Below are 26921 nucleotides of genomic sequence, written 5' to 3'. Positions count from 1 at the left end.
GGTGATACCAGTTCACCAAACTGGAGGTGTAGCCTTAGAGACTATCCATTGGAGAACACAAACACTGCCTATTCGAGGACCTAAAGTCTTCAGAAAGGGAATTCTACAGCTAACTCAAATATATGAATGCAGTTTAACTGGAAGTGTTGACCAAAAGCAACAGTATTCAACAGCATATAAGAAGCTTGTTTGTTCTAGTCACTACTTGCAATTAAACAATGTTCAGCAATGTTGACATTTAATGGAGAATTGCCAGAAATAGTTTGTTATTGCCGAAAGCCAAATCTATTTTTCGTTGACCTTCAATTTCAAAATGACACAGAAAAACTATTTCCCCCCATTATTGATAGTTATCAAGATATTGCTCAATAAAGCAAACAAAAAACAAAACCCCAGCTATCATCCACCCAACCAAGAGACTCTACAACTTCTCTCTCAGACCTTTTATCTATCTATCGGGCTTGTCTACACATATAGTGGTGAAGCGCTTAGTGAAGACGCTACCTATGCAGACGGGATAGCCTCTCACATCAGTTTAAGTACTCCACCTCCCCAAGAGGCGGTAGCTATGTTGATGGGAGAAAACCTCCTGTTGACATAGCACTGTCTACGCTGGGGGTTTGATGCAGTTATACCAACCTCTCAGGGGGGATTATCCATAAACCTGAGCGATGTAGTTATACCAACGTAAGTCTGTAGTGCAGACCAAGCCTTAAGGTTTCATTCTTCTGCCCATTACCATAGTATGAGTACCAGTCAATAAAATCAGTCACAGTACTGAAGATCTTACTGGACTTCCTGGAGGCTGGAGTCTCTGGCATTTCTTCCTTTCTGCCGTCAAAATTCTGCTCTGCGAGGTTTTTTTTAAAAAAAAATGTATTATTTGTTTGTTGTTTCAGGGGGAGAATAGGTTGCTACGGAATTGGGAATAGAAGTAGTAATTAGTATTATGAGTGTCACTTTTGATAGAAAGGCTTCATCAAAGAAGGTTTTGCAACATTCTTAAGGATGGTGAGACAGGATTCACCTACCTATGGAAGATTCTAATCAAGCCCCCACAACAATATTCAAAAAATAAAGTAACCGTGTAAATAACTTTTCAACCTTTAAACTAATTCCTCCCACTGCTCAAAAATCCTCAAATACAATATATGGATTCTTACAAATGATTACACATGTACAAAACTAAAATCAAGTGAGTGGTTTCACTGACTTAAATTGGATTAGTGTTGTGTATGTTTACAGGAGTGGGGTTTTACACCCAAATGGAGCTACTTGGGGAGAGCTGTACTCATCAAGACCTCAGATGAAACCATAGTACGTATATGTGGCAGAATGAAAACAGCGAAAAAACAACAAAACCCAACTGAAACCTCCCTCAAGGCATTCACAAGCACAAAACAGCTTCACTACAAACAAGGCCCCCTCAAAATGGTACATGTGTTTGGTATGCCATTTTAATTGTGTTTAAACAATGTATTACTTAAGTCATCTTAAAGAGATTTATTCAGACACATAAAGCCTAAAAGATGTGTTTTGTGCACAAATCCCAACATAAATCAAAACGAAATAATTCTCCTCACACACCCTTCAATTAAACCCTTTCATAGGGCTCCCTGCCGAGCAATGCCACTCCATGCCCCCCAAACCCCTTCTTCTGGCCCCCACAAAACACACTTTTCAAGATAAGGAGTACTTGGGGCACCTTAGAGACTAACCAATTTATTAGAGCATAAGCTTTCGTAGCTCACGAAAGCTCATGCTCTAATAAATTGGTTAGTCTCTAAGGTGCCCCAAGTCCTCCTTTTCTTTTTGCGAATACAGACTAACACGGCTGCTACTCTGAAACTTTTCAAGATAACTCCCTAAACAGCTTTGTCCCCCCACAACCATCCCTCCCTGACACAGCCCCCCCACTTCATCCCTCCCCCCCACCACAGCGCCCCACCCAATGCTTAATTTGTAAGGAAAGGGGTGCCAGAGCTCAAGGCATTTTTTTACGTTCCGAACGGAGGCACAAGCCCAGAGGTACCAGGGCTCGGAGCTGCCGAGCCGCGAGGTGGCGGGGCTCAGCCCTGGCACCGATGAAGCACTGCCCCACCCCGAGCCAGCCCCGCAAACCGCCCCCGCCATTACAGCCTTCCTCCCAGACAGCGCCCCCAGCCCGGCCCCGGCATTTCCGTAAACCACCGCTCCCCAACACAGCCGCGCCAAACTACCCCCCCAACGTCCTCCCCTCCCCGGGCCGCTTCCTCCCGCAAAGCCTCCCCTCCCCCTGCGGCAGAGCCCAGCGCGCTCGCGGCCCAGCCGGGGCCTTGCTCGCCCCGGCAGCGTCGCAGCTATGGCAACCCCCGCGGCCTAGCCCGGCCTACGGAAACGGAAGCCGGGCCCGGGGCCCTGCCACTCAGGGCAGCCGGGAGCGGCGGGGTGGGGCTGGTTTGAACCGTTGGCTGCTTAGCCTGGGTCCTAGGCTGGCAGCGGTCGCGTCCTCTCCGCGACAGGGGGGGCCAGGCCCAGCAGTGCCTGGGAGAGGGTCGCTCCATCCCCTTGGACTGGGGGGGCCTGAGCAGGGGGCCCGCCAGCCTGAGACTCCCCCCAGACCAGCATAGGGGCCCCCTAGAACAGGCCTTGAGCGCCCCTCCTGCTGCAGCAGCTCCCCCGTTGGGAGCCCCCTGGCGAGACCCCCCCAGAGCGCGGCGGGGGCTGGGCCCAAGCCTCGACGTCGTGGACCGTGAGGTAAATGGCGCCGCGTGGTCGTGGCCCAGCAGGCGGATGGAGGGGAGCGATGGAGGGAAATTGCCTTCCCCCACGGGCGAAATCCCAGCAGCGGGGTCCGAAGGGGGTGAAAGCTCTCGAAATCGTGGGGGGAATCACACGTCGTCATGGCACCCGCTGCAAACTGTAGGAAAAATAAATCTGAGAGGAGAGGGGGGAAATAGCATCGCTCCTTTCCTTGCTGCCACCTTCCAGGGTTGGGCATGGCGGCTAGGTCGCAAAGTTCTGAGCAGCGGGCGGGAAGGTGGGCACAGGTTGCCAGAAGGTGCCACGTTGCTTCAAGTGATCATGCAAACTGGGGATGTGTGGAAGAGGTAGCAAAGGAAACCTGTTCCTGTGGCTGTAAAGTTGACGGGCTGAGTAAGATAAGTATCGTGATTTATCTGTCCAACTGCTAACAAAGGTTGGGAAGCTGTTTAGTATGAGGCAAATAGTTCAGAGTTGTCATATATGTGGTATAACGAGACTTAAATGATAGAACATATAGATGAGGAAATGGAGGCAACCCACTCTTGGATGGAAAATTATTGAATGTTGAGTAAGGCAAAGGGTCTCGCATATCACTGATGGGTGTGGTATAAGAAGCTGAATTGATTATATATAGTGATTTATTTGTGTAATTTCGAGTGGGAACAGCAAGCCATGGACTACCTGTAAAACACTGCAATTAGCATAATCTCACAGTGTAATGTAGAACATTTTTATTATTTTAAAATTGAGGTAGAAATTAACTATAACAGGAATCCTTGGCTCACTGCATTTCCAAATTTCAGTTCAGTTTAAATGCAATACCAACCTTAGTATATGCATTTACAAATTTCAGTTCAGCACAAATGGAATATCAGATTAGAATGTTACATGATGGTATATGTTTCATAAAAATAGTTGAAGGAAAAGAAAGAGGAAAAATCCATTTTCCTCTTGATATGGAATGTTATTGAATGTTAGCGCCGGGAGATACATAGTATATAAGGGAGGAGACTTTCCCTCTCAGCTGAAGATGTAAATAGTGAATTGGATTATAAAACCCTGATTCTCCAAAGATATCTGTGCATGTACTTAAGTTTATTCACTGTCAATGGACCCAAAGGCTAGTGGGACTTGTTGGTGTGTCTAAAGTTAAGTATGTACATAGGCCTCAATTCTACAAACACCTACATTTAGCAATGATCATGGTAACGGCAGCCTAAAATATATAGAGATGGTGTAAAATGCAATCTCCTGAATGGGAAACCAGTGAATTTATAAATCATGGGATAGATAATTTGGAGGAAAGACATTTGTATGGCTCTCTCCTAACCCCCAAGTAAATCAGTGTTTTTAAAAATGTACAACTGAGTGTTGTATTTTAGCTATATCTTCTGTTCCCAAATAACTTTTAATCAAAATATTATTTGTAACGTTGTTCTTCCTGCTTTCCACGCTGTTTTCATTTGTAAGTGGTATCTTGTCACTGACTTCCAAGCAAGAAAAGCTATTTTTTGGATGAATATTATCTTGTTTAATAGCTTTTAGGGAGTAATAAGATGGGTTTATTTATGACCTGTATCTTGCCAAATGCTTTTTTTATGTGTGGTTATTGTTCTCCCTCCAATAAGCATTCCAAAATCAAACAAACATATTGTTTGAAAAACTTATCCTGAGTGTTAGCACTTTGCAGAGATCTGCTGTTTTGTATGTGTGTGAATGAATTTAGTGCTAATGAAATAGCCATATTGTTTTGTTTTTTTTAAGTAGCTCAAAAAGTGAGTATTTACATTTAGACATTAAGTACATTAATATTAATCTATAGAACAGTGAGGTTTTATATAATTTCTCTGTTTCAATTTAAATCTTGCAGGTTGGCTGTTAAGTGCACAATGAGTAGTGAAGAGGAAACATGGGAGAAGTTGGATGCGGAATTTGATCACTATGTTGTAGATATGAAGCCGTTTGTGCTAAAATTACCACATAAATCAGGTAAACTGTGCTACAAATTTGCATGTAAATAAACATAACAATCAGAAATACTCTAGTTTTATTACAGAATCTTGGTATATTATGAATCTCGAGTGTAAAATAATGACATCTGTATGCACATGTAATGCAGTCTGCTAAATAACAAATTAAGTACCACAAACCTAATGTTGCAGAGTGCATCATCATATGTGTGCAAGTTTTAAAGTTGATTTTTAGGTTATCTTTTAAGCGCCTTTTGTTAATACTATTTATTCAAGCTCGTCCTTCTTATTTTGATGATGTAAATGTACTTTTGCATAAATATATTAATTCCTGTATTTTCCAATTAATGAATTCAGTGGAAATTAAAATTAAAATAGGCTTTGACTTGGAGATTATGCCATTTATAAAATTGCAAGCATTTTTTTAGAGACCAATCTGTCAAGATCCAATTATGTTCATAAAATAAATAAATCCAGCGCTGGAACTTTTTAAACTAATAGTACAAGTGTCAGCTAATGAGTGATGTTTTATGAGCTAAGTGATTACTTCCTGTTAATAATATGTAGTTGATTTATAATCTTCAAATTAAGGGCCTGATTCTGCAAACCTTTGTTTACACTAATGGTTCTGAATTCCACAGGTTGTCTTGTCTTCCATGGAAGGATTTGTTTAAGTAAGGCTACTGTCTCAGGCTTTTAAATTGGATGATAAAATATTAATGCTCATGCAAACTGTATTTTGCAACTGAGGGCATGATTCTGAAGGTACTGACAGTCCTCAGCTCGCATTGAGTTTAATAGAAGTTGAGGATGCTCAGTACCTTGCAGGATCTGACATGATCAGAAGTAGGTTTTCATAGCATTTCAAAATAATGACGCTCTAATCAGATTACTTTCAATACAACAATTTTTATTTTACCTCTGAAGCAGACATTAGAGGCAATATTCTTCTCTGGAATTGAGACTAACTAATACTTAAAATTGTTTATATAATAATAGAACCCTGTAAACTAAGCATAAATATGAATCTACAGAAATTAGTTCTGGAATGTGTTTCTTTTTGTCCATTTGAAAATTAAACCGTTTTCATGGATCCACCATTATCTCATGTTCTGAGGCTGGCACACACCTTTCCTTTTAGGTGAAGGGTTGTTTTGATGGTTTGTCCTGAAAAGGCTAATGGAAGCAGAACTCTTCTGGAAAGTCCTGAGGGAAAATATTGTTCCTACTAGGGTTTGATAGTATGTATTAATAATCTCTTATCTTCAGCAATCAATAAAGGGTGCTAGGAGCCTTCTTCTCCAGCTTTGCCCTCACAGGCTGCTTTGGTTGATTAAGCAGGAGGGGAAAACTGCTAGGGCAGTTGGGGGGGCGGGGGGAGGTCTTGGTTGAAGCTACTTAACAGTCATAAATAATTTTGTGAATTATTTTACACTTTTTGTTTTGGGTGATATACATCTTAATTAAACAAACTGGCTTCATGTCTTGGCTGACTCGCGTACCTCTGCAAAGAAACTTCTGGTGACAGAAAAATGAGAGGATTTTGGGATGGGGGCTGGATTTGGAAGGAATGAATGATAAATTTTATATGGATGACTTTAGGCCAATGATGTTTCATAGATGTTTACAGCCAGAAGGGACAATTGTGATCGTCTAGTCTGACCTGCATAACACAGGCCATATGACTTCCCTGTGTTAACTCCCGATTCAAGTCCAATAGCCATGTTGAACTAGAATCTTTTAGAAAACTATCCAGTCTTGATTTAAAACTTCTCAGTGTTAGAGAATCCACCACAGCACTTGGGAAGTTGCTCCAATGATAAAGTATCTTCACTGTTAAAATTTTATGCTTTCTTTCTAGTCTGAATGTGTCTAGCTTCAACTTCCAGCCATTGGCCATACCTTTGTCTGCTAGATTGAAGAGCCCTCTATTATCAAATATTTTCCTCATGTAGATACTTCTAGACAGTGACTAAGTCACCCATTAAATTTCTTTTTGATAAGCTAAATAGGTTGAGTTTGTTGAGTCTCTCACTATAAGGCTCTTCTCTGAACCCTCTCCAATTTATTAACACCCTTCTTGAATTGTGGACACCAGAACTGGATGCAGTATTCCAGTAGCAGTGCAATAGTGCCAAATACAGAGGTCGTATAACCTCACCACTTCTTCTCAATATTCCCTTGCTTATACATTGAAAGATTATATACCCCTTTTGGCCACAATGTTATGCTGGGAACTCCTGTTTAACTGATTATCCACCATGACCCAAGTCTTTGTCCATCACTGCTTCCTGGATAGCATCCCCTATCCTGTAAGAATAGCTTACGTTCTTTGTTCTCAGATGTGACCTTACATTTGGCTTACTGAGAGAGACTGAAGGTGTTGGGAGAACTTTTTTCTTTGGCTCCTTGTTCCTGACTGGCAGATGTCATCAGGGAAGAACGAAGCTCATTGTTGGTAGAGGGAGGGCAGGGTGCCATCTTCTCTTAAGGAGGTTAGTCTGTAGTCTTTGCTCAAGAAGGCAACGTTTGATCCTGGCAGTCTGGTTATCATTTAGTATTTAATCTTCCATATTTGGTAGCGTATGGGAAGAGCTGTGATAATCCAGAAGCATCAGATTTCCTTGACACTTGTCATTTTTGTACATTTCTGGGAACAGGTAATGAATTGAGTTGGTAGAAGATAACCTCTTAGTGATGGATGAATACCAAGTGTGTGTGTATGTTGATACTGCTGGATGATTCAGTTGTCCTCAGTTGTGAGCTGTTTTTGGTTTGCCTATGGATTGCACGGGAGAATGCAAGGCTGCTTTTGGGTGAATCCATTTTTTCCTTGCTGGCCACCTTGAGAGAGTGGTACCTAAAGCATGCTATTATATAGAGTTTCACAGAGTTCAATCTTTTCTCCCTTCGTGTTCAGCATGTACATGGGGACATTGGGAGGTATGGCTTGCAGTATTTTTAGTACACAGCTGATACTCAACTTTTCTATTGTGCATAACCCAGCTAGTGCTGCCAAACACTTGGCTCAGAGTCTCACTTGGATGAATTGGGGGCATGGATGACAACTAGCTAGTTGAAACTCAGTGGGGATGAAACTGAGATGCTGCTGGTAATGTTGGGGGTAAGCAAATAGAAATCATGGTGAAGATTATATTTGTTTGAGGATATGTGCCTGCTATTTGTAGCTAGAGTGTGCATGTTTGGGATGTTGTTGGGTAGCAAGCTGATATTAGAATATCACAAACCACAGTGTTGAGGAGGGTTTTAACTCCTATATGACAGACTAGGAGATTGAGACTCTCTTTTGGATGTGAACCTTACTACTTTGATCATAGAAAGATTAGATTACTGCAGTGTACATGGGACTGTACCCTAAGTCAACTCAGAAACTGAAGCTGGTTCAGAAAGCAACATAAACTATTAAGTGATGTAGTTCTCTGGGAGTACATAACACTAGTTGTTCATGATCTGACTGCACAGGCTCTCTATAAGTTTCCAAACTGAATTTAAAATGTATGTTTTGAGCTGTATAGCATGGAAGTATTTCTATGGCACTCCTCTTAAAGTTAGTACGGAATTCAATTTTGTTTTTCTGTGATTTTTCTAGTGGATAAATTATGTTTTTCCGTTTGTGCTTTATTTGACCTGAAGTTCCTTTCTATGAAAAATATACTCATCCTTGTAAAATTTCATGTTCTACCTTAAAACTTCCTTTGTGCAAAACTTAAATTCTTGGTTGAAGAGAGAGACATCTACAAAATTATGCTGTGGTTCTTTAACTTCTGCTGTTCTTAAGTTTGTTCTGTTTTCTGATAAAGTCTATTGTAATGGAATGTATTTTTCTAGAACGTCAGAGATGTGCACTCTGGATTAAAAAACTCTGTGAGCCCTCAGGAGCAGGTGCAGGAATTATGGGTAGAAAGAATCGGAACTTGTATGCAAAATTGTTGCTGCATATGCTGAAACGAGGAGTTCTAGAAGGCCCTTTTACACATAAACCTGAACCCGGAATACTGAAAACCTTGCCTTCATATATGGTGGGTATTTATTTCATTTTTATGGAGAACAAACTTGGCTAGTTCATAAATGTAGTTTAAAAATTATATATTTAAGTATTCACTTTTGTTTACAGACGGAATCAAATTCTGCAGTGATTTCAGTGGAATTGCAAGGAGTGAGTGTTGGCCTACCACTTGTACCATAGGTCCCTTAATAATTTATAACTGCAGTTGGCAAACAGATTTCTAGGTCTTTGTGAATTTTTTTTATGTGACCTGTTTTGTTTCTTCTTCAAATGAAACAGAAGTTCAGAAAGTGTTGAAAGATGCCCTTTTGATTGTATCTGATTAGTTGCTAACTGATATTTACAGATAACATAAAATGTGTTTAAAGGGACACAGTCAGTATTTTCAAAGCTAGACTTGAACTTCAAATTGGTATTGTGAAAGGAAAGAGTTTTCTGCTTGAAGCATAGGGCTCAGAAATCTGATGTCCTGGTGTATTCCTGGCTTTGTTGCAGACTTAGATGGGTAAATCAATTAAATACTCTACATCTATGTTTAAAAAAAAAAAAAGTGTGTGTGGGGATAATGGTTCACATGGGCATTGTGAAGGGTAGGGCCTGACTTTTAGAAATTCTGAAATTTCTGCCGCTCCCATTAACTTCAGCACTTTGGAAAATCAGTACTTTAATTTATTAGTATTGTAAAATGCATTTAGCTTATTGGATGAAAGGCGTTACTGCAGCGGTATTGCGACCCAATTTTTGGTTTTGAAGTGTTCTTTGATTTGATATATGTTTGGGTTAAACAATAATAAATTGATTATTGGATTGAGAAAATATTGATGATTTTCTATACTAAACTAACCATCTCTGATCTCTTAGGCCATCCAAAGATTTTTTTTTCCTTGTTTGTTCTTTCCTCTTCCCTCCCCAACTTGAATGTCAAAACCTAAAAATAATTAATGTTTTAGAACAATGTTCTCTGTGTGTGTTGAGGATGGCTTCATGTTGAGCAGGGCCCCAAGGTAATGGGAATGCTGGGGTTGGAGGATTGGGCTGTGAACCTTACTACTGGAAGAGGCAATCGGGTCTGGATCATAAGGTGCTGGATTAGTGCAGGAAGGTTGGTCACTAACATGGTATGTAACTAAGCCTGGTTCTGCTCTTCAGAGTTAGTTAGCAATTTATGACACTGTTCATAGAACAGTTTTGTTAGCTATCAGTAATACAGGCTGTGCAAAGATGTTCTGTGGTAATAAGTGCTATGTAAACTTATAACTATTTTCCCTTATATCCGGGACTCAATATTCTTGGCCCCCTATTTTAAGCATCCATTCATGCACTCATTGAACTTACTGGCAAACTCCCTTTGACTGTAGTGGAAATGGAATTGCATTCTTTATGCTGCTACCAAACCACAAGCAAGTGATGATAATGATAAAGAAGGGTTCATATATTCCTGTTTTTTTTAAAAGTCTAGATCTTACAATGTTAATCTTTTCCGATTTACTGGATCTTTAATTTTTTTTAAATATAGTCAATCTATTTTGATGAACCAAATTCAACGAGAGCACAGAGTGGGAGCCCAGAAACTTTACCTGACTGGGTCATGGGAGAACTAGGAACAAGTGAATCGAAACTGGAGGAATCGTGGAAATTCTCTTCTAGAGAGGAGTCAGCTTTGGTAGCATCACCACTTGCCCATAGGTAAGAATTAAAAATCTGAACTTTAAATAATGCTTATTAACATGTTGAATTGAACATAATCTTACTGTAAAGTGCTAGTTTTTTGTGTATAATAACAATATGTTAAAAGAACGTTAAGGTTGCAAAGTCAATCACTCAAAAGTTTGGAAATGTCAGAATTAAGGTTGCCTATACAATGTGAATTTGGCCCTTTGTGAGTAAGCACCATGATAGTCTTTAATTACATGATCACAAACTATTCCCCTCTCCCCCACTGCTCCAATTCAGTCTTCCTGCCCTTTCCTCTCTCCCACTCTCTGGCTTTTACAATCCTCCTTCTTCTTCCCTTACCTCCCTTTGCCAGGTATTCAAATCATTCTGTTTCCTCTTACTCCTTGTACCCTGAGCATTGAGAAGCACAAGAGAGAGTCTCCTTGTTTTCGGTTCCTGTGCCTGGCTCCACAGTGGCCTTCCACAGCCAAGAAGAGCAATTGCAGGGAAAAGCCTACCCTCCGGAGGAGCCCGGACTCGGAGCATGCTCAGTGCAGACTCTTAGGAAATTTAGCAGCCAAACTCTAACAAGTCTCTACTGAGCATGTGCAAACTGAAAATTTTGGGAAGCTTATAATTTGGCTATGTTTGGGCAGTTTGATGGAGATCACAGAAATGGCAAAAGGTACATCCCTCACTCCAGTGTGTCCTCTCTGCCAATTTTAAGTCCCTGATCCAAAGCATGGAGGTGCTAGAACTTCTCAGCAAAATGATTGTAAGAATTTTTATTCCCATGGGCAGAACAATTTGTTTTTCCTAGTCTTGCTCTGAGAAACAGTTGAATGGTTTTTGCTGAAGTTAAAAAAACAAAAACAAAACCTTCAACCTAAAGCAGATAGCCAGCAAGGAAAATTTCAGCCTGAATGGTTAAAGTTTGACAAAGTTTTTTATAAGCAACTGAAAGCAGGGTCTTTTAATAGAAAGTGTTGGTCAACCTTAACTATAGGTGGAGGGTGCCTACTCCACTTCTGATAAGTGCATTCTTCAAACCCTTTAGAGATCAGAAAATCCTCACAACACTCTTGTGATGAGTGTAAGTGAATATTTTACATCATTTGACAGATAGGTACACTGAACCGAAAAATCCAAGGCCTCAGAGGGAGTTAACTTTGGATGCCTTGATTAGGACTTAGGGTGGAAGTAGGCAGATCCAGTGGAGTCACACAGGCAGAGTCAAGGAGAGGCCTTGAAATCAGTGCAGTTTCTCTTGCAGGTCTCCCAAGATTCGGGATCTTGGGGAATACACTGGTTCTGGGCAATTATTTAGGACATTACTGATCAAAATACATGGTTTAGAACAAGAATCATCTTATGACATTATGTTAAATTTAACAAGATGTGTATATTGTGTTGATCTTACTTCTGTCTTCAGTTTGTTTTGTGCTCCAAGCTTTTTGACATATAATTTAGTAATAGACCTCTTTATTATTGTGTGAAATCTCTTTTGTCCATGACACTGGAAAATAGTTTTAACTAAATAATGGAAGTGAAAAAGGAACAAATCATCTATTGATGTGAGGGATACTCTAGTAATATGGAAAAACAGTTGATGAGTTGACTTCTGCAGGAAACTTTTTAATATAATCACTTTAGGAGCTTTGGGAACAGCTCTCTGAATTACAGTGAGGTCTCCAGATTGACACTTGCAGTTGCTGAGAGTATTGATCAGCTGTCAGATCTCTGGGTGCCTAACCTGACTTTCCTTAATGAACTAAATATAAAACTTACGTTCCTCTTTTAGCAAATTGGTTACCTTGGCAAATGTGATGTTTTGACTAGAAATGCCATTTGGATTTGTTTTATTGATATGTTCTTTGTTAGAAAGATATATTTACTTAAGTCTCCCTTATTTATTTAATATTAAATATTTAATTCATGCATGTAAGGAAGCATGCTGTCCTGGCCTGTGTTCTTCTGCAAACTGCAAATTCTTCTGCAGTTGTCCCTAAATCTGTAGCTCTTCCTCTAACCATACATATGAGGGTGAGGTAATATTTGAGATGTCAGCTGGTGTAGTTTTATCACTTCCAGTTGATCCAGCACAAATTAATAAATATACAACCTGCTAAACAAACAGAAAAGTGCACAAGAAACTTTTATTTCACATGTGTATTTTTATGGTGAATAATTTATTGCAAATTGGAACTGAAGTTTAATGCTGCCTCATAAATTTTACAACCACTTCTACTTGTCCTTTGAAAAACCTCTTTTAATCTTAAAAGATTTTTCCCCCTTAGTGTGTTTTTGATCACTTTATAAAATCTTCCTTTACTTAGACCTTTTTGTATGTGAGGCATTTCTAATGACATTTTAGATTATGCTGTTTGTGTGCTAGCCCTTTTTTATTTTTTATTATTAAAGATGCAGTCTTTTTGAAGTCTTTTTCTTGGGGCTCTGTTAAGCAGCTCTTTTGTGTATAAATCCTGTGTAAGACTGTGGAACATCCTCCTGTGTTCTGCTAGCAGACATTTTCTATCAGTGCAGTAGTTCAAAGGTGGGCTGTGCTCTGATAGCAAAGATTGGCCAAAATTTTCAAGTCTGGATACTTACAATTAGGAGTAAAAAGAAAAGGAGTACTTGTGGCACCTTAGAGACTAACAAATTACTAACTAACTGCTACAATTAGGAGTGAAATCCTGGCTCCATTGATTTCAGTGGGTGTTTTGCCACTGATTTCAGTAGGGCCATGATTTCACCCTAGATACCCAATTTTCAAAGGCACTGAGCACCCACATCATTTTTATTTAGATGATTAACTGTTGATTTAGGTGCTCAATGCTAGCCACAGTCGAATCTGACATTTTTGCTAGAAGATTTCAGTATTTTACCTCTCATTCATTTGCACAACACTGGGCCTTTGGTTTTTAAATCCATTATTTTTCTCTCATCTTACTCAAATGTTTTTGCCTGTGGAGGCTACATTTTTTTTTAACCCAGGCATAATTTGATAGGTGAGGAGTAAAACTTTCAGAAGTCTTATTGAAAGTCTATAGAAAAGTAAACGTGATTTTTTGGCTCCTAAGTCAGTCACTTAGGGGCTAAACATTTTACCAGATGGCTTCACTTCCTTCTAACAGTGACTTAAAATTTGGGTATGTCTTAATGTCCATTAAACCTGAGATAACACGTGTATCACATTTGATACTCTTAGTTGGTCTTTCAGTTGCCTTCACTCATGCTCACTGATATGGATTTCTTATCTTGAGTGTAGATGCCAAGCACAGAGTTAGAATATCAGCAGTTGCCATGAGAGTCCCGGCACTACCATGTTACTCCTCTAGGTTTGATCAAACATCTTGACACGTCTTCCCAAAAAGAAATGTCTAAATAGCAAAGGAAAATAAAATACATATGGCTAGATTAACTTTTAGGCTTGGCCACCCTTGAATATGGGGAGGTGTGTGGCTGTGCCACCCTAAAAATAGAACCAGAAAGGCTTTGTGCTTTAGAGATGCCCGTCTGAGACACGATTCCTCTGTAGCTCCCCTTTTGTTCTGAGAGTGGGGCTGAATAGGTGTTGAAACAGGTTTCGTTAGCACTGTACAAGATGCAGCATACTCCTCCTCTCTTGCATCCAACCAACTCTGGTATTCAACTTGTGGGTGATGTGGCTGGAGCCCATACCTCCATCTACTTTCAGCCTTCCTTTTCTCTTTCCTCCAACTTGCTTGCAGGGAGAAATATCAGGGAGCGCAACCCCTTCTCTCTACCCCTATCTGTACCCAAGATCCAGATAGGTCCTATGCAACTGCACGGGGATGTGTGGTGGTGGAGAGTCTTTACCTCACTTACTTTCCTGTTTGGCTACATAACACTAAGATATATTTCTAGACCATAGTTGGCAGCTGTTGTGGTTGCATCTGGTACCTGAGAATCCCTCTAAAGTTCCAAATAGTCTGTTCAGTGATTGTAAAAATGACCCCCCTTTACTCATTAGAGCTGGTCTCTGTGTGTATTCAGGTATCTGCTTGCTTACTTACTTACTATATCTGCTAACTTTAGAGGGGAGAGGGAGGAAACCTTTTACTAATGTTCTCCCTGTAGAATCAACCCAGTTCAGGCATTATGAAACTGTTGCTTTTTCTGACTTTCACATCAGCAGAAGAATTGTTAACTAAATTCTAAGTGCCAGGCCATCTGCCCAGATTACACATCTAGTTAAGCCTGTGCAACCACAGAGAACAGAGTTGCACAGACGACACTGAGGATACCCTCCGAGGACAACAGGGTTTCATGGGTGTAAGTAAAGAGCAGCATTTGGCCTCGTAATCTTTATAGCAAGTGAAGATACATGATGCAAAAAGAGCATAACATAAGTTTCAGATCTCAATCTGTGTTTCCCATGATGGTAATTAAATAAGCCTCATTCTACTTCTAAACTGAGCAAATTAAATATTAATTGTGACAGTAAATGTGGAACTCCATTATGACATTTTTTTTCAAAGCCACTTTTCAGAGTAGAACTGCACTTTTCATAGAATCATAGATTAGGGTTAGAAGAGACATCAAGAGGTCATCTAGTACAACCCCCTGCTCAAAGCAGGACCAACCCCAACTAAAACATCCCAGCCAGGGCTTTGTCAAGCCGGGCCTTAAAAACCATAAAGGAAGGAGATTCCACCATCTCCCTAGGTAACCCATCCCAGTGCTTCACCACCCTCTTAGTGAAATAGTTTTTCCTAATATCCAATTTAGACCTCCCCCGCTGCAACTTGAGACCATTGCTCCTTGTTCTGTCATCTGCCACCACTGAGAACAACCTAGCTCCATCCTTTTTGGAACCCCCCCTTCAGGTAGTTGAAGGCTGCTATCAAATCCCCCCCTCACTTTTCTCTTATGCAGATTAAATAAGACCAGTTCCCTCAGCCTCTCCTCATAAGTCATGTGTCCCAGCCCCCTAATCATTTTCGTTGCCTTCCACTGGACTTTTTCCAGTTTGTCCACATCCTTTCTGTAGTGAGGGCCCCAAAACTGGACCCAATACTCCAGATGTGGCCTTACCAGTGCTGAATAGAGGGAAATAATCACTTCCCTCCATCTGCTGGCAATGCTCCTCCTAATGCAGCCCAATATGCCTTTAGCCTTCTTGGCAATGAGGGCACGCTATTGACTCATAGAATCATAGAAGGTTAGTGTTGGAAGGGACCTCAGGAGGTCATCTAGTCCAACCCCTTGCTTGAAGCAGGACCAATCCCCAATTTTTGCACCAGATCCCTAAATGGCCCCCTCAAGGATTGAACTCACAACCCTGGGTTTAGCAGGCCAATGCTCAAACCACTGAGTATCCAGCTTCTTGTCCACTGTAATCCCCAGGTCCTTTTCTGCTGAACTGCTACTTAGCCAGTTGGACCCCAGCCTGTAGCAGTGCATGGGAGTCTTCCATCCTAAGTGCAGTATTCTGCACTTGTCCTTGTTGAACCTCATCACCACTCTGGATCCTCTCCCTACCCTCCAGCGTATCTACCTCTCCCTCCAGCTTAGTGTCACCTGTGAACTTCCTGAAGGGTCCAATCCATCCCATCATCTAGATCATTAATGAAGATGTTGAACAAAACCGGCCCCAGGACCGACTTCTGGGGCACTCAGCTTGATACTGGGTGTCAGCTAGACGTCGAGCTGTTGATCACTACCCGTTGAGCCCGACAGTCTAGCCAGCTTTCTATCCACCTGGTAGTCCATTCATCCAGTCCATACTTCTTTAACTAGCTGGCAAGAATAGTGCTGTTGCCAGCACAGCGTGCCTGAGGCAAGCAACAGCAGGGGTTCATTGCCCGGTGTGCGTTACCCAATAATCACAACGGGGTGGAGAAGTAGAAAAGTTTATTTGGAATTCCAAGGAAAGGTACAGGGAAAGAAATCTCAAATCCTGCACATTAGAGCAGGTCATTACACACACTTTATATTCCTTAATGCTGCTGCACTACACATCAGCCAATCAAAGCTTTGCACAAATACTCTGCCTTCCTTATATGGGTTACAACAATGTTTATTTCCTGCAACCTCTAACAAGCATTCCTAGCAACTTAAACAACCAGCACATCCTGTCTGGCCTTGAAGCTGTCTCCTCCTGTTAACTTGGCGTCAGCAAACCTTATACTATAAGGTGTTATCTGTGGCTGCAACGTTGTTTTAAGAGCAAAAGGGCTTACTCAAACCAGCTAGGCCTGAGTTCTGTTAAGGGGGGTTGACAAGAAGCCCTTAGGCCTAGAGCAGGGAGACTTCCTCGACCCTTATGGCCTTCCATCCCCTCGACTTAACTAGTGGCTATGCCCTGGGGTCCCCAACACTGCGGGAGATCATATCAAAAGCTTTGCTAAAGTCAAGGTATATCACGTCCACCGCTTTCCCACATATCCACAGAGCCAGTTATCTCATCATAGAAGGCAGTCAGGTTGGTCAGGCATGACTTGCCCTTGGTGAATCCATGTTGACTGTTCCTGATCACCTTCCTCTCTTCCAAGTGCTTTAAAACCATGTTGTCCTGTAAAGCAGGACAGTGTTCTTTGGCAGTGTAGTGTTAGTCTGCAGCTAGTGGCTAGCAGGCAATCAAGAGCACAAGATACTAACTTCTAGAAATGGGTAGTCATTGAAAGAACACATCTGTGTTGTGTGCGGGGGAAAAACTTTAATTTGTTCATTAAATTTTTGAAGACGAAAAAAATGGAGGAGAAAACCTGGGTTACTTTTACACTTGGCATTTCTTCTGAGTTACGTGTTAAATTCATAAAGAGGGAGTTTCCACTTCACATAAACTGAATACAAAAGAGAAAATATTTAAAACATTTGAGCTATGCAAGGGGTAAGGAAGGGCCAAATGGAGTTTCCTTATCTGTAAAAAGAAACAATATTTCATGGGAATAGTTGACGTAAAATGTGTCTGTATTTCTTTGTTAGCTCTTTGGGGGCAGGGACCATGTCTTCCTTTGTTTTTACAGTGGTGAACATGCTGTCAGTCCTCAGTAAATAAATATTAAAAGTGTGAACCTTTTTCAGTGTTTCTTAGTGCCTCTGCAATTTATTGTAATGGCCAGCAGATGGCGAGCTTGTTCCATTCTATGTCATAAAGCAAAACCTCCTTTTCTTTGTACTAGAGAATGTTTATTAATGTGACCTATGTGGATAAGCAGTATGTTTTAGCTTTGATGAATATTCTGTTATCCTACTATTGGTAATTTAATTCTTCCAGGTAGAATGTAGAAGTTTCTGAAGACATTTTAAAAAATAAGCCATTTATGTCAAAGAAATATGTTTATGAATTATGGTTTTGAGAGCAACTAAAACTCCGGTTTGAGTAACATAACCCAAGATTACCACCTCCCTTTTAAAAATCAGAGTAAAAGAGCACTTGTTGGCCTGCCGTACTCTGTTGTTTTTGTACTCTGTGTGTATATGCTATTTTGCTTATGGAAATGGCTGTTTTTCGTAGGAGCCTACTTACCTGTTACACTTGTAAAATAAATGCAGATTGTCAGATTTTTTTTTTCCCGCCAGAGTGGGATTGTGTAATGCTGGACTCGATGGGACAAAAAAGGTTTTCATTTCAAAAATTGGGAAGGTAGATTTAAACTAGTATTGCATGGTTAGATTTTAATAGAAATCTGACCTTTCAAACTGAATTAGTAGATTTTATTTGTTTATAGATGTCTAGATTATGCCTTAAACCCAGTGCTGTTGTGTTGCAGCACTCTAGGAGGAACCCATATGTTCTCCCACCTGGTTCCTAGTAGGAAATCATTTGCTACTCTCCTTTATCAGTAGAAAATTACTTCCTCTTCCCATGCCAGTCCACTGTCCTGGCTGGCTTGGGGTGATGAGGTTGGAATCAAGGCTGTGGCCACTCCCTGTCCACCTGCATTGACAGAGAAGGGGGAAATGGCATCCTTGTCTACTACTTCCAGAGGTGAACAGGGAAAACTGCAAAGGGACTCCCCCTTATGTCCTGTATGGTTTGATTAAGGCTAAGCAACAGTCCCACTTAGAGAGAGCCCTTTTTAAAGCTTCTACTTCTAAAACAGAGCAATGCTGCTTCTTTTTAAAGGTCCACTTAAAATAGCTAAGAGGTGCCTAAAGTATATCTAAACACATTTTTCCAGTTTTAAAATACTTGAGTAATCTTTTGTGGCTAAGATTGAACATGACATCTGGGTTTTTTTTTTTTTTAACCTGAAGCTTTATCTAGCCATCACATAACCTGAAAAGAAACAGCCTGTATTGAGATAAAATATAGATTTACATACACACAAAGATTTGTTGTCTTGCAATATAAAATAAATCCTGGCAGAATAAAATTCTGTTAAGGGTAGGAATGTTATGAATCACTGGAGACAGTCTTTGCATTTTTATATTCCTTTTGTTCTTTTTCCTCCTAGCTTTTGTTTATCCAAACCATTCAGTGCACTGCAATTGCTATTGTTTATCCTCACACTTTATTGATATTTACTGATGCCAGAAGAAAGGTACGCTCCAGTTGGTACATTTCAATGTTCCTTGCTGCTTAGATGAAAGCTGGGACTGTTTTCCTCATGGAAAGTTGGTTTGTGTTTCAGTTTTCATAGAAGTGACTAATTTATACTGTACATCCAACAATTGTCTCTCTCTTCATAAACTCTTAATTCATCTCAGCATCTCTTGGCATAACTCACAGCTGAATTTTTTGCTGGGAGGTAAAGAATGTAAGGTATTTTAATAATCTAACTTGACTTAAATAGTACGTGGCCACTTGTTAGTAGGTACGTTGATTAAGGGGATATATTTTTATCTTTATGTGAATGGATTTGTGCTGTACATAGAAAGATTCTTCTCTATAACCTCAAACGTAACATGGCCAAAGCCAGCCTTATAATTTTTTCTCCCAGATCCTCCATTCTTTACTTCCATTCTCCATTATGATATAGATTATAGCCATTCTGCCTGGGACTCGAGCCCATAACATGAGACTTAGCTTCATCTCTCCCATTCCTTCACATATACAGGTTGTGACTCAATTCTGACACTTTTTACTCCACGGATTTGTTCTAAAAATACACCCTGTCTTTTTTTTCTCTGGTGGACAAAGTTCTTGTCAATGCCCTAATCATCTTCTTGCTTAAATACTGCACTCTTGTCCTTTTCAGGACTGTCCCTACCCCCTCCAGTAAATGAGGCTGACATGAACTGAAACTGGTGAAACACATTTCTGGCCCATTGCTTTGACCATGTTACTCTCCACTCCTACCCTTTTAAATTACTGCTTCCCCATGAAACTTAACGTTAATTTCAAACTTCTTGTCCTTGCCTTCTAGATCTTACAATGGTCAGCATGTGCTTGTGTTTCTGACCCTCTCTCTTGTAGCTTTTCCTCCGCTCTTATGCTCCTTAGTGATGCCAGTCTCAATGCTTGTTTCTTTTTCTTCTCTTACAGTTCCCATACCTGATTCTGTGCTACCCTTTATGTTTAGAATGCCTGTCTCAAAACTGTTTACCAAATAACCTACTTCGCGGCATTTGGGTCTATTCTAAAATCTTACGTCTGTTGTCTTGTCTATGAGAAATAAAGAGGAGGAAAGATAAGAGCCCTTAAAATTTCCACAATCCTTGGTGTATAACCACTGTTCTTGCTATTTTCACCTTTTTTCTTCCTTTGCCCTCGTGCCTTCTCTGTGGCTCTCACTTGAATTTAAATGTTCTATTCTGTGTGTTTATTTGTGAGCTGCCATAGTTCTTTGGTGTGGCCAGGGCTAGTGCTAGGGCCTAGAAATAGTCATTCAGGCAGAGTTCCATCTTATGGATTCATTCATCTTCAGTGATAGTAAGAAATAAAACAAGATTGTAAGCTCTTTGGGGTAGGGATTGCTTCTCCCTTTGTGTTCATACATTACCTATCACAGTGGGGTCCTGATCTTGATTGCAGCCTCTGGGCACTACTGCAATATCAAAAGGTTATTCCTTCCTGTGGTATTTAGACCTTATCCTGGAAATATACGTACGGTTTTAAAGGAGAGTTTTTTCTCTGTGTGTCTTTTTCCTAATTTTCTGTTTATATTTTTTTCTCCCAATCTATAGTCCATGTATTTGATCTTACAGTGATAAGAACACTGCAGCACATTGTTTTGTAGGTTTTTCCTAGTATAATAACCTTTGAAAGAGCAACATTTATTTCAGCACCACATACAAGATCTGTATTGATACTCTAGGCATTCCTATGGCAAGAAGTCATGAGCTGTGGAAGTTGGGTTGTATGCTTTTAAAAAAGCAGAGGATATTGTTACTTTAAGCTGACATCATTTGTGACATGGGCCTTATGGGAGCTCTGTGTAATAGACAGTACATACATTTCTAACTTGTTTTCGTAATCTGTTTAACAATTAAAAGAAAATCGAATGTTTAATATTTAAATAATGTTTAATTTTTAAACAAAGGGGTTTTTGTTGTTTTTAATACATTATTAAAACAGGATAGAAATTTTGCCTACAGCTCTCTATGAAGGGCTTCCATAATGCAAGCGTCATAAATGATGTTTTTGGTCTCCATTATGTATAAGGTTCAGACAGCAACTGTGATTTAAAGTCTCTCTTTTCAAATAAATTTGACTGTTTTTTTCACCTTTTGAACGTTCATACTGCTAGATGACTAAAACAGGAACATTTTTATCTTGCATGATATAATTAAGTCTTTTTTTACCATATTTATAACTCTTGAATCATAATTAAGAAACACAAATGTGTAAGCACTACATTTTTGTGCAAAGAAATGACAAATTATAAAACTGGGCATTTCAATTCTAACTATTATGATTCTAGCAGCTTGGTAAAATGTTATGAAAAAATATGGTTTAACAAATGTTAGGGGCACAATTAAAATATTTTGATTACCCTAATAACTTGTCTGGGGCAGAAGAATTTGATGTGTAATAGTTTCAGAAAAAGGACAATGTTTGTTGTGAGTGTTGGTTGTAGTTCAAAAGTTCGATTTGTCTTTTTTGGCTTCTGCTTCATATTGTACTGCAGGAAATGATGGTAATGAATAAGTATGGGGTGTGCATCTTTTCTTGGTTAGTGATGAATTAGTGTCTGACTGCTGTTAGTGGGCCCTCAGTTGCTTAGTATTCTGTCTTTCTTGTATAGAGATACTGACTGTGTTGTTAAAAATGCCATGCTACTCTTTGCAGGAGTAACAGTAATACACTGCAATTATCATAGAAAACTCTATGTAAAAGACATGCAACGGCCCAGTGTACCACTTCTTTTAAGAAGTCTTAAGTGTTGCACAGGCCTTCTGAACCGCGGGGGAGGGGGAAGGGTAAGAGGGAAGAATTTCACAAGCAGTTTCATTTTAGGGTCTCGGAAGACTTCCCAAATGTTAATTAAGCTGCCATGCAACCTTAATTCAGCCCCCTTGTGCATATACATTGTGATAGTTTTAATTAAATTAACACATACAATTTTTTTTCCAGAGGACTCTTGCCTCATAGGGTGCTCTGAACACAGAATTATTAATTTCCTCATGGACTTTTCTGTGGCATTCTCCACTATATTATCTGAGTGCTTCATAAACAGTAATGAATCTGTTTTCACAAGACCCCTGTGAGATGAGACGGTATTGTTTATCTCCATTTCACAGAAGGAGAACTGAGGCTAAGAGATATTAAGGTAAAAAGACACCTTGGATCTAATTTTTTGGAGTACTTAGCATTATATAGCACTTCATATGATCAGAGGGTAGCTGCCATTGACTTTATTTGCAGTTGTGAGTGCTCGGCCCTTTTGTCAATCAGATTGCAGGATGTCAAGTTGCGCATCCAGTATGTGAGGCATACACAATTAATGACCACCTCTGAAAAGTTTGTCTTAAGTGACTTGATTGGCATCATGTAGGAACTCTGTGGCAGAAGCAAGAAAAGAAGTCAGTTCTCCAGGGCAGCATTCCACTGTCTTTATCATAAGACTGCCCTTTCTCTTCCTGCAGACCCTTGCCTCATTCACTGCATACCTTCCGAGCTTCTGTAACAAATCAGGTAGGGATCCTACAGACAAGACAGCCCTTATTCAGCTCCAGAGAAGGTCCATCATTCACACTGAATGAAGCAGGGGTCCTGTGGAAAAATTAGTATGCGATCATGTAATTAAAGACTGTATCATAAAGCACACACATAGGGAGCTGAATTAAGCTTACACTCTTCTTCCTCTTATGTGGCATCTCCATTACTGGAGGTTTGCAACCATGGTAGCCCATTCTGTGTGATCCTCTGCTAATCAATTTGTGGATAAATAATCCTTTTGATCCATCATTTATACCACCTCATCTGACCAAGATCATCTTTTTCTGCTTAGTGTTCTTCTGTCGTCCGCTTTCTCTTCCAGTGCCCATAACATGTATCAACTGCTGAACTTCTTAAAATTTGCCCTGCAAATTGAATCTTTCTTTTCATAACATTTCTGACTAGCATTTGCTGAGTTCCAGTCATCTCCAATACCCTTTTGTTGGTGACTTCGTCTATCCATGATCTTTTCAGACTTCTTCTATAACCCCATAATTCAAAGGATTGTAATTGCTTTATTATCAATATTTTGGATGTCCATGTTTCCATAGCTGTAATTTAACACAGACCAAATGTAAGATTTTAAGATTTGGAATTTAGTCTTCACATTTATGTCCCTTCTCATCAGATGGGTTTCAGGCAACCTTAATTCTGGCATTTCCTAGCTTTTGAGTGCTTGACTTTGCAACCATAGTAATATTCTTTTTAAAGAATTTTTTTGTATGTAATTTCCTAGGTTTTTGAAAGAGGAAACTGAACATACAAATTCCATCAAGTGGCATCATATTAGCAACCACATGGGTAATCTGCAGGGTTGGAATCTTTAGCTCCACCACACATACCTCTCCCACGTGAGCTAAAGGGGTAACTGATAGCAGGTAGAAAAGTCTGTACCACAAGACTTCCAGAGCCTGGAATAGAATCCAAGACTTCTGAGTCTCACCATTCCTTTGCTGTCAGCAAATATCTGTGAAACCCACTGGCAGAATGTCCCATCCCTGTCCCAAGTGGTTGTCTGAACAGCATAAATATTCTTTTGTCAGCTATCACATTTAACATTTGGGTTTGGGGAACTCTGTGCTTCCTGCTCATCAAAGAACTGAAACAGTGTTCTTGAGGCACTGAATTACCAGCTGTTGGGCTCTGAATAGAGCTGAACTACCAGTGCCATAAGGAGTTAAAAATCTTGAAGAACTAGCAGAACTCTAACCTGTCTCATGTAAGAGATCTGAGACCAAAGAGCAGGGATCCAATCAAATGATACCTTCAAAGAAGAATAACTGATGGTGTGTAATTTCCCTTCCATGTTGGATGAAGTGATTTCTATGTATAGTTTTATCAAGCCCTTTGATCCTTCTGATAAAATGTGCTATAAATGGAAGATAATTGTCATATCACTGTGACCCTACTCGTGACACCAATTGAAAATTATCTCACCAATAGTACAAGCTGCTTCATAATATAGCCTTTCTGTTTCTGAATATTATTCCACTGCCATAAATGTTTTAGTTATCATTAATTATGTGGAGCCTTTTCTTATTTTTTTCCTTGAACTTAGGAAATTGTTCCAAAGTTATTACTTTGTATAACATGTAGAGACCCAGGAATTTGGTAGGTATCTTCAATGCACAATGTAATTATCAGTTTAGGGTGGGATTTTCAAAAAGCACCTAGGGAATTAGGATCACAAGTCTAATTGAAGTTGTGTGCATGATGTTAGAATTCTGATGTTCTATATTATCAACAATTCACTTCCAAATAAGTTTTTTCCCCACCAACTTTAGGCTATGTCTTCTGATGTTAAAAACACTATCCCTGGAGCAAAATCTGGGTATTTTTAGAAAATGCAATCTTTTAATATGACAAAATAAAACCTAACAGTATTGAGCCAGTGCAAATCTTCTTTAGGAGTAAATGGATTAAAATGTACACAATTGTGAAGAATAAAATTCTAGCTAAATTAATAATTGTCGTATTACCCAACATCCATATTTATGTAACAAGGAAAAACAAAGAAAACATGTTGCAATAACACAGCATTACATGATGTGTTAAATATTGTGAATTTATTTTTGAAGAGTATTTGAGAAATTCATTCCAAATCCACTGTTTTTAAAATGCTTCAATTTAGATGCTACAAAAACACAATTTTCCCTCTTATTCGGTTAACCAATTTATTTTTAATCTGTATAACCTCACATAGTATTTTCTCTTGTATCTATTACTTTAAAAATATTTTGAGATCAAGATATCTGTCCAGTATGGTATTAGATGTGAATTCTTTATATTTTGGTTGTTACTGTTTTGTGACGACAGGGAAAGATACAAGTATAATGGGAAGCTAGCATTAAGGTCACATTCTGTGAGTCCACCTCACCGGTCAGATGAGGACAACCATGCTGTGCAGACACCTGTAAGATGCTTTTTTACTTTTTTGTAATAAATTTGATCTTGTTTCAGTGAATTATTTTTATGTAGCCCTTTTAAATTGTCATTTCTAATTGTAAAAATCATCCCTGTGTGTGGGCAGAGAAACGTAGCAAACAGCAGTGGGAAGGACTGAAGCTCACCAAAGTAGGTGCTCTGCAATTGCAGAAAAAAAATGCACACTGATTACTTGCACTTTGTCCTAGGTGGATGACCCTGATTTAGTGAAGAACAAGGCTGGTCAGCTGCCTTGTTCCCATTAAACAATTTGGCAAATTAACTGCTGTTGATGTCATCTTGTATTTTTCAATAATAGATTAAAGAAAACTGTTGAGGCTTTTTTGGCTGCATTTAATGATAGTTGACCTTTTGAAGGACTTAATTTTGGACTGATTGTTTTATCCAGTATTAGACAACCAGCACTATGGCTTAACGAAAGAGACTAAACAGACTTTATATAGAATCTTTTATAGTCCTAAATATTTGATGATATGTCAATTACAAGCAATTTAAAAACAAAAATTCTTGCTAAGAAACTATACAGTTGTCAATATGTATGCTGTTTCCCTTCATAAATGTGATATCTCTAGACTGTAGGTGATATCATATTCCATATGTAATTGACATGTTTTTCAATTTAGTAGAGGTGCTAGACACTTGAAAAAAAGTGTCTTATTGCCCAGTATTTGCTTTATTTGAAGCAACATAAGTGTTTAATATGAAACACTATTTTATAAAAGAAAAGGATGGTCTTACATTGAAGACTCTGGGCTGGGATTTAGGAGGTCTCGATCCTGTGCCTAGCCAAAAGTCCCACAGGAAGCTGGTGGCACAGCAAGTCACGCCATCTCATTTTGCTTTCCTTCGTTATCTCGGGGTTGTCTACACAGTGCCTTAGTTTGCACAAAAGTGGTGCAAATTTTAGTCTGCGCTAACATGTTGCATGCTAACTGGCCTTTGTGAACCCTGCTGGTGCGCACTAAAAGTTCCTTTGGTGCGTGTTAATGTAGTCCAGTTTCAAACAGTACTATGTTAGTGTGCACTAGGGAACTTTTAGTGCACACCAGAATGTGGGCCAGTGTGCAACATGCTAGTGCAGACTGAATTTACACCTCTCGTGTGACTAAAGCTCTGTGTAGCCAAGCCTTCAGATACCTCTGTGATGAGTGCCATAGAAAAGCCTATAAATAAAATAATTCTTTTTAGCTTTGCCAAACAGTTTGGTTGTTTTGGCTGCCTGGAACAAACAGCATGTTATTGTCTATGATGTGCAGATGTTCTGGCATAATTCAGTCCCAGGTAGAGGAATCAGGGAGTTTACTTAAGAAGTAAAGAACTCCCTCAATTGTGTGTTCATTCCTTGAACTAAAAGCTCACATCTCTACATGGTTATGGTGTCTGAATGAGAACACGTTTTTGAACAAAGAGAAGCTTGCATGCGATCTTAAAAAACTTCTAGTTAACAAAACCAAATGAGACATCATAATTCGTGCTTCCGTGCATTGTTTTTCGAACTACTGTAGTTTACTACAATTAAACTTCTATTATAGAACTAAAATAGAAATGTCTGGAATAATTTTTTTGAAGTCTTTTTAATGCATTAAATAAAATAATTAGTTACTGTTGTGCTACAATGAAACCCATTGTGAAAGACATTTGTAGCCTAAAGCAACAGTAATCACCAGTCATTGCTCAGTGTTGGAAACTGCTTTTCTGGTCTGGAGCTGGTCTGCTGCTCCTCTTGGCTCTGTTCCTGGGCTGCTCTGCCCAGTATCACCACTCTCTTCTATACTACAGTTCACTGTCTTCAGTCTTCCTCTACTTTGTGGCTGGTCAGTGTGCTTTGTTCCCCATCAGAGTTAGTCCCACCTAGCTCTGTTTTGGGGTATTGCTAGGCATACCTCAGTTCCTTGCGGAAAGGTGGATTTTGGTCTCATCTTGTAAATTCACTCCCTGTGAAGGAGATCATCACTAAGGCAGACAGGGAAAAAAATTATGTTCCATGAAAAATTCTGAGGTT

General features: G+C 39.6%; 1 protein-coding gene across 9 annotated transcripts in view; it reads left to right on the top strand.

Annotated features, from left to right (window-relative positions):
• Nucleotides 1-2279: 2279 nt before the first annotated feature.
• CEP112 (centrosomal protein 112) overlaps nucleotides 2280-26921 on the top strand; it is a 357419-nt gene continuing 332777 nt past the window's right edge. For 3 of the 9 annotated variants that reach the window (XR_012154913.1, XM_073311618.1, XM_073311617.1), the window contains exons 1-5: nucleotides 2282-2736; nucleotides 4616-4734; nucleotides 8565-8755; nucleotides 10259-10428; nucleotides 24791-24887. Coding sequence is in view for 8 of the 9 variants with exons in the window: in XM_073311618.1 (XP_073167719.1) it covers nucleotides 4635-4734; nucleotides 8565-8755; nucleotides 10259-10428; nucleotides 24791-24887 (558 nt within the window). In the remaining variant the exon portion in view is untranslated. Of the gene's footprint in view, nucleotides 2737-4615; nucleotides 4735-8564; nucleotides 8756-10258; nucleotides 10429-24790; nucleotides 24888-26921 lie in introns of those variants that run through there. The other 6 variants (XM_073311620.1, XM_073311622.1, XM_073311619.1 and 3 more) reach the window with 6 other exon arrangements.

The sequence above is a fragment of the Lepidochelys kempii genome, chromosome 14, assembly GCF_965140265.1.
Source record: "Lepidochelys kempii isolate rLepKem1 chromosome 14, rLepKem1.hap2, whole genome shotgun sequence".
Lineage (NCBI taxonomy): Eukaryota > Metazoa > Chordata > Testudines > Cheloniidae > Lepidochelys > Lepidochelys kempii.
The sequence above is the reverse complement of the archived record's forward strand: the minus strand, read 5'-3'. Positions and strand labels throughout refer to the sequence as shown.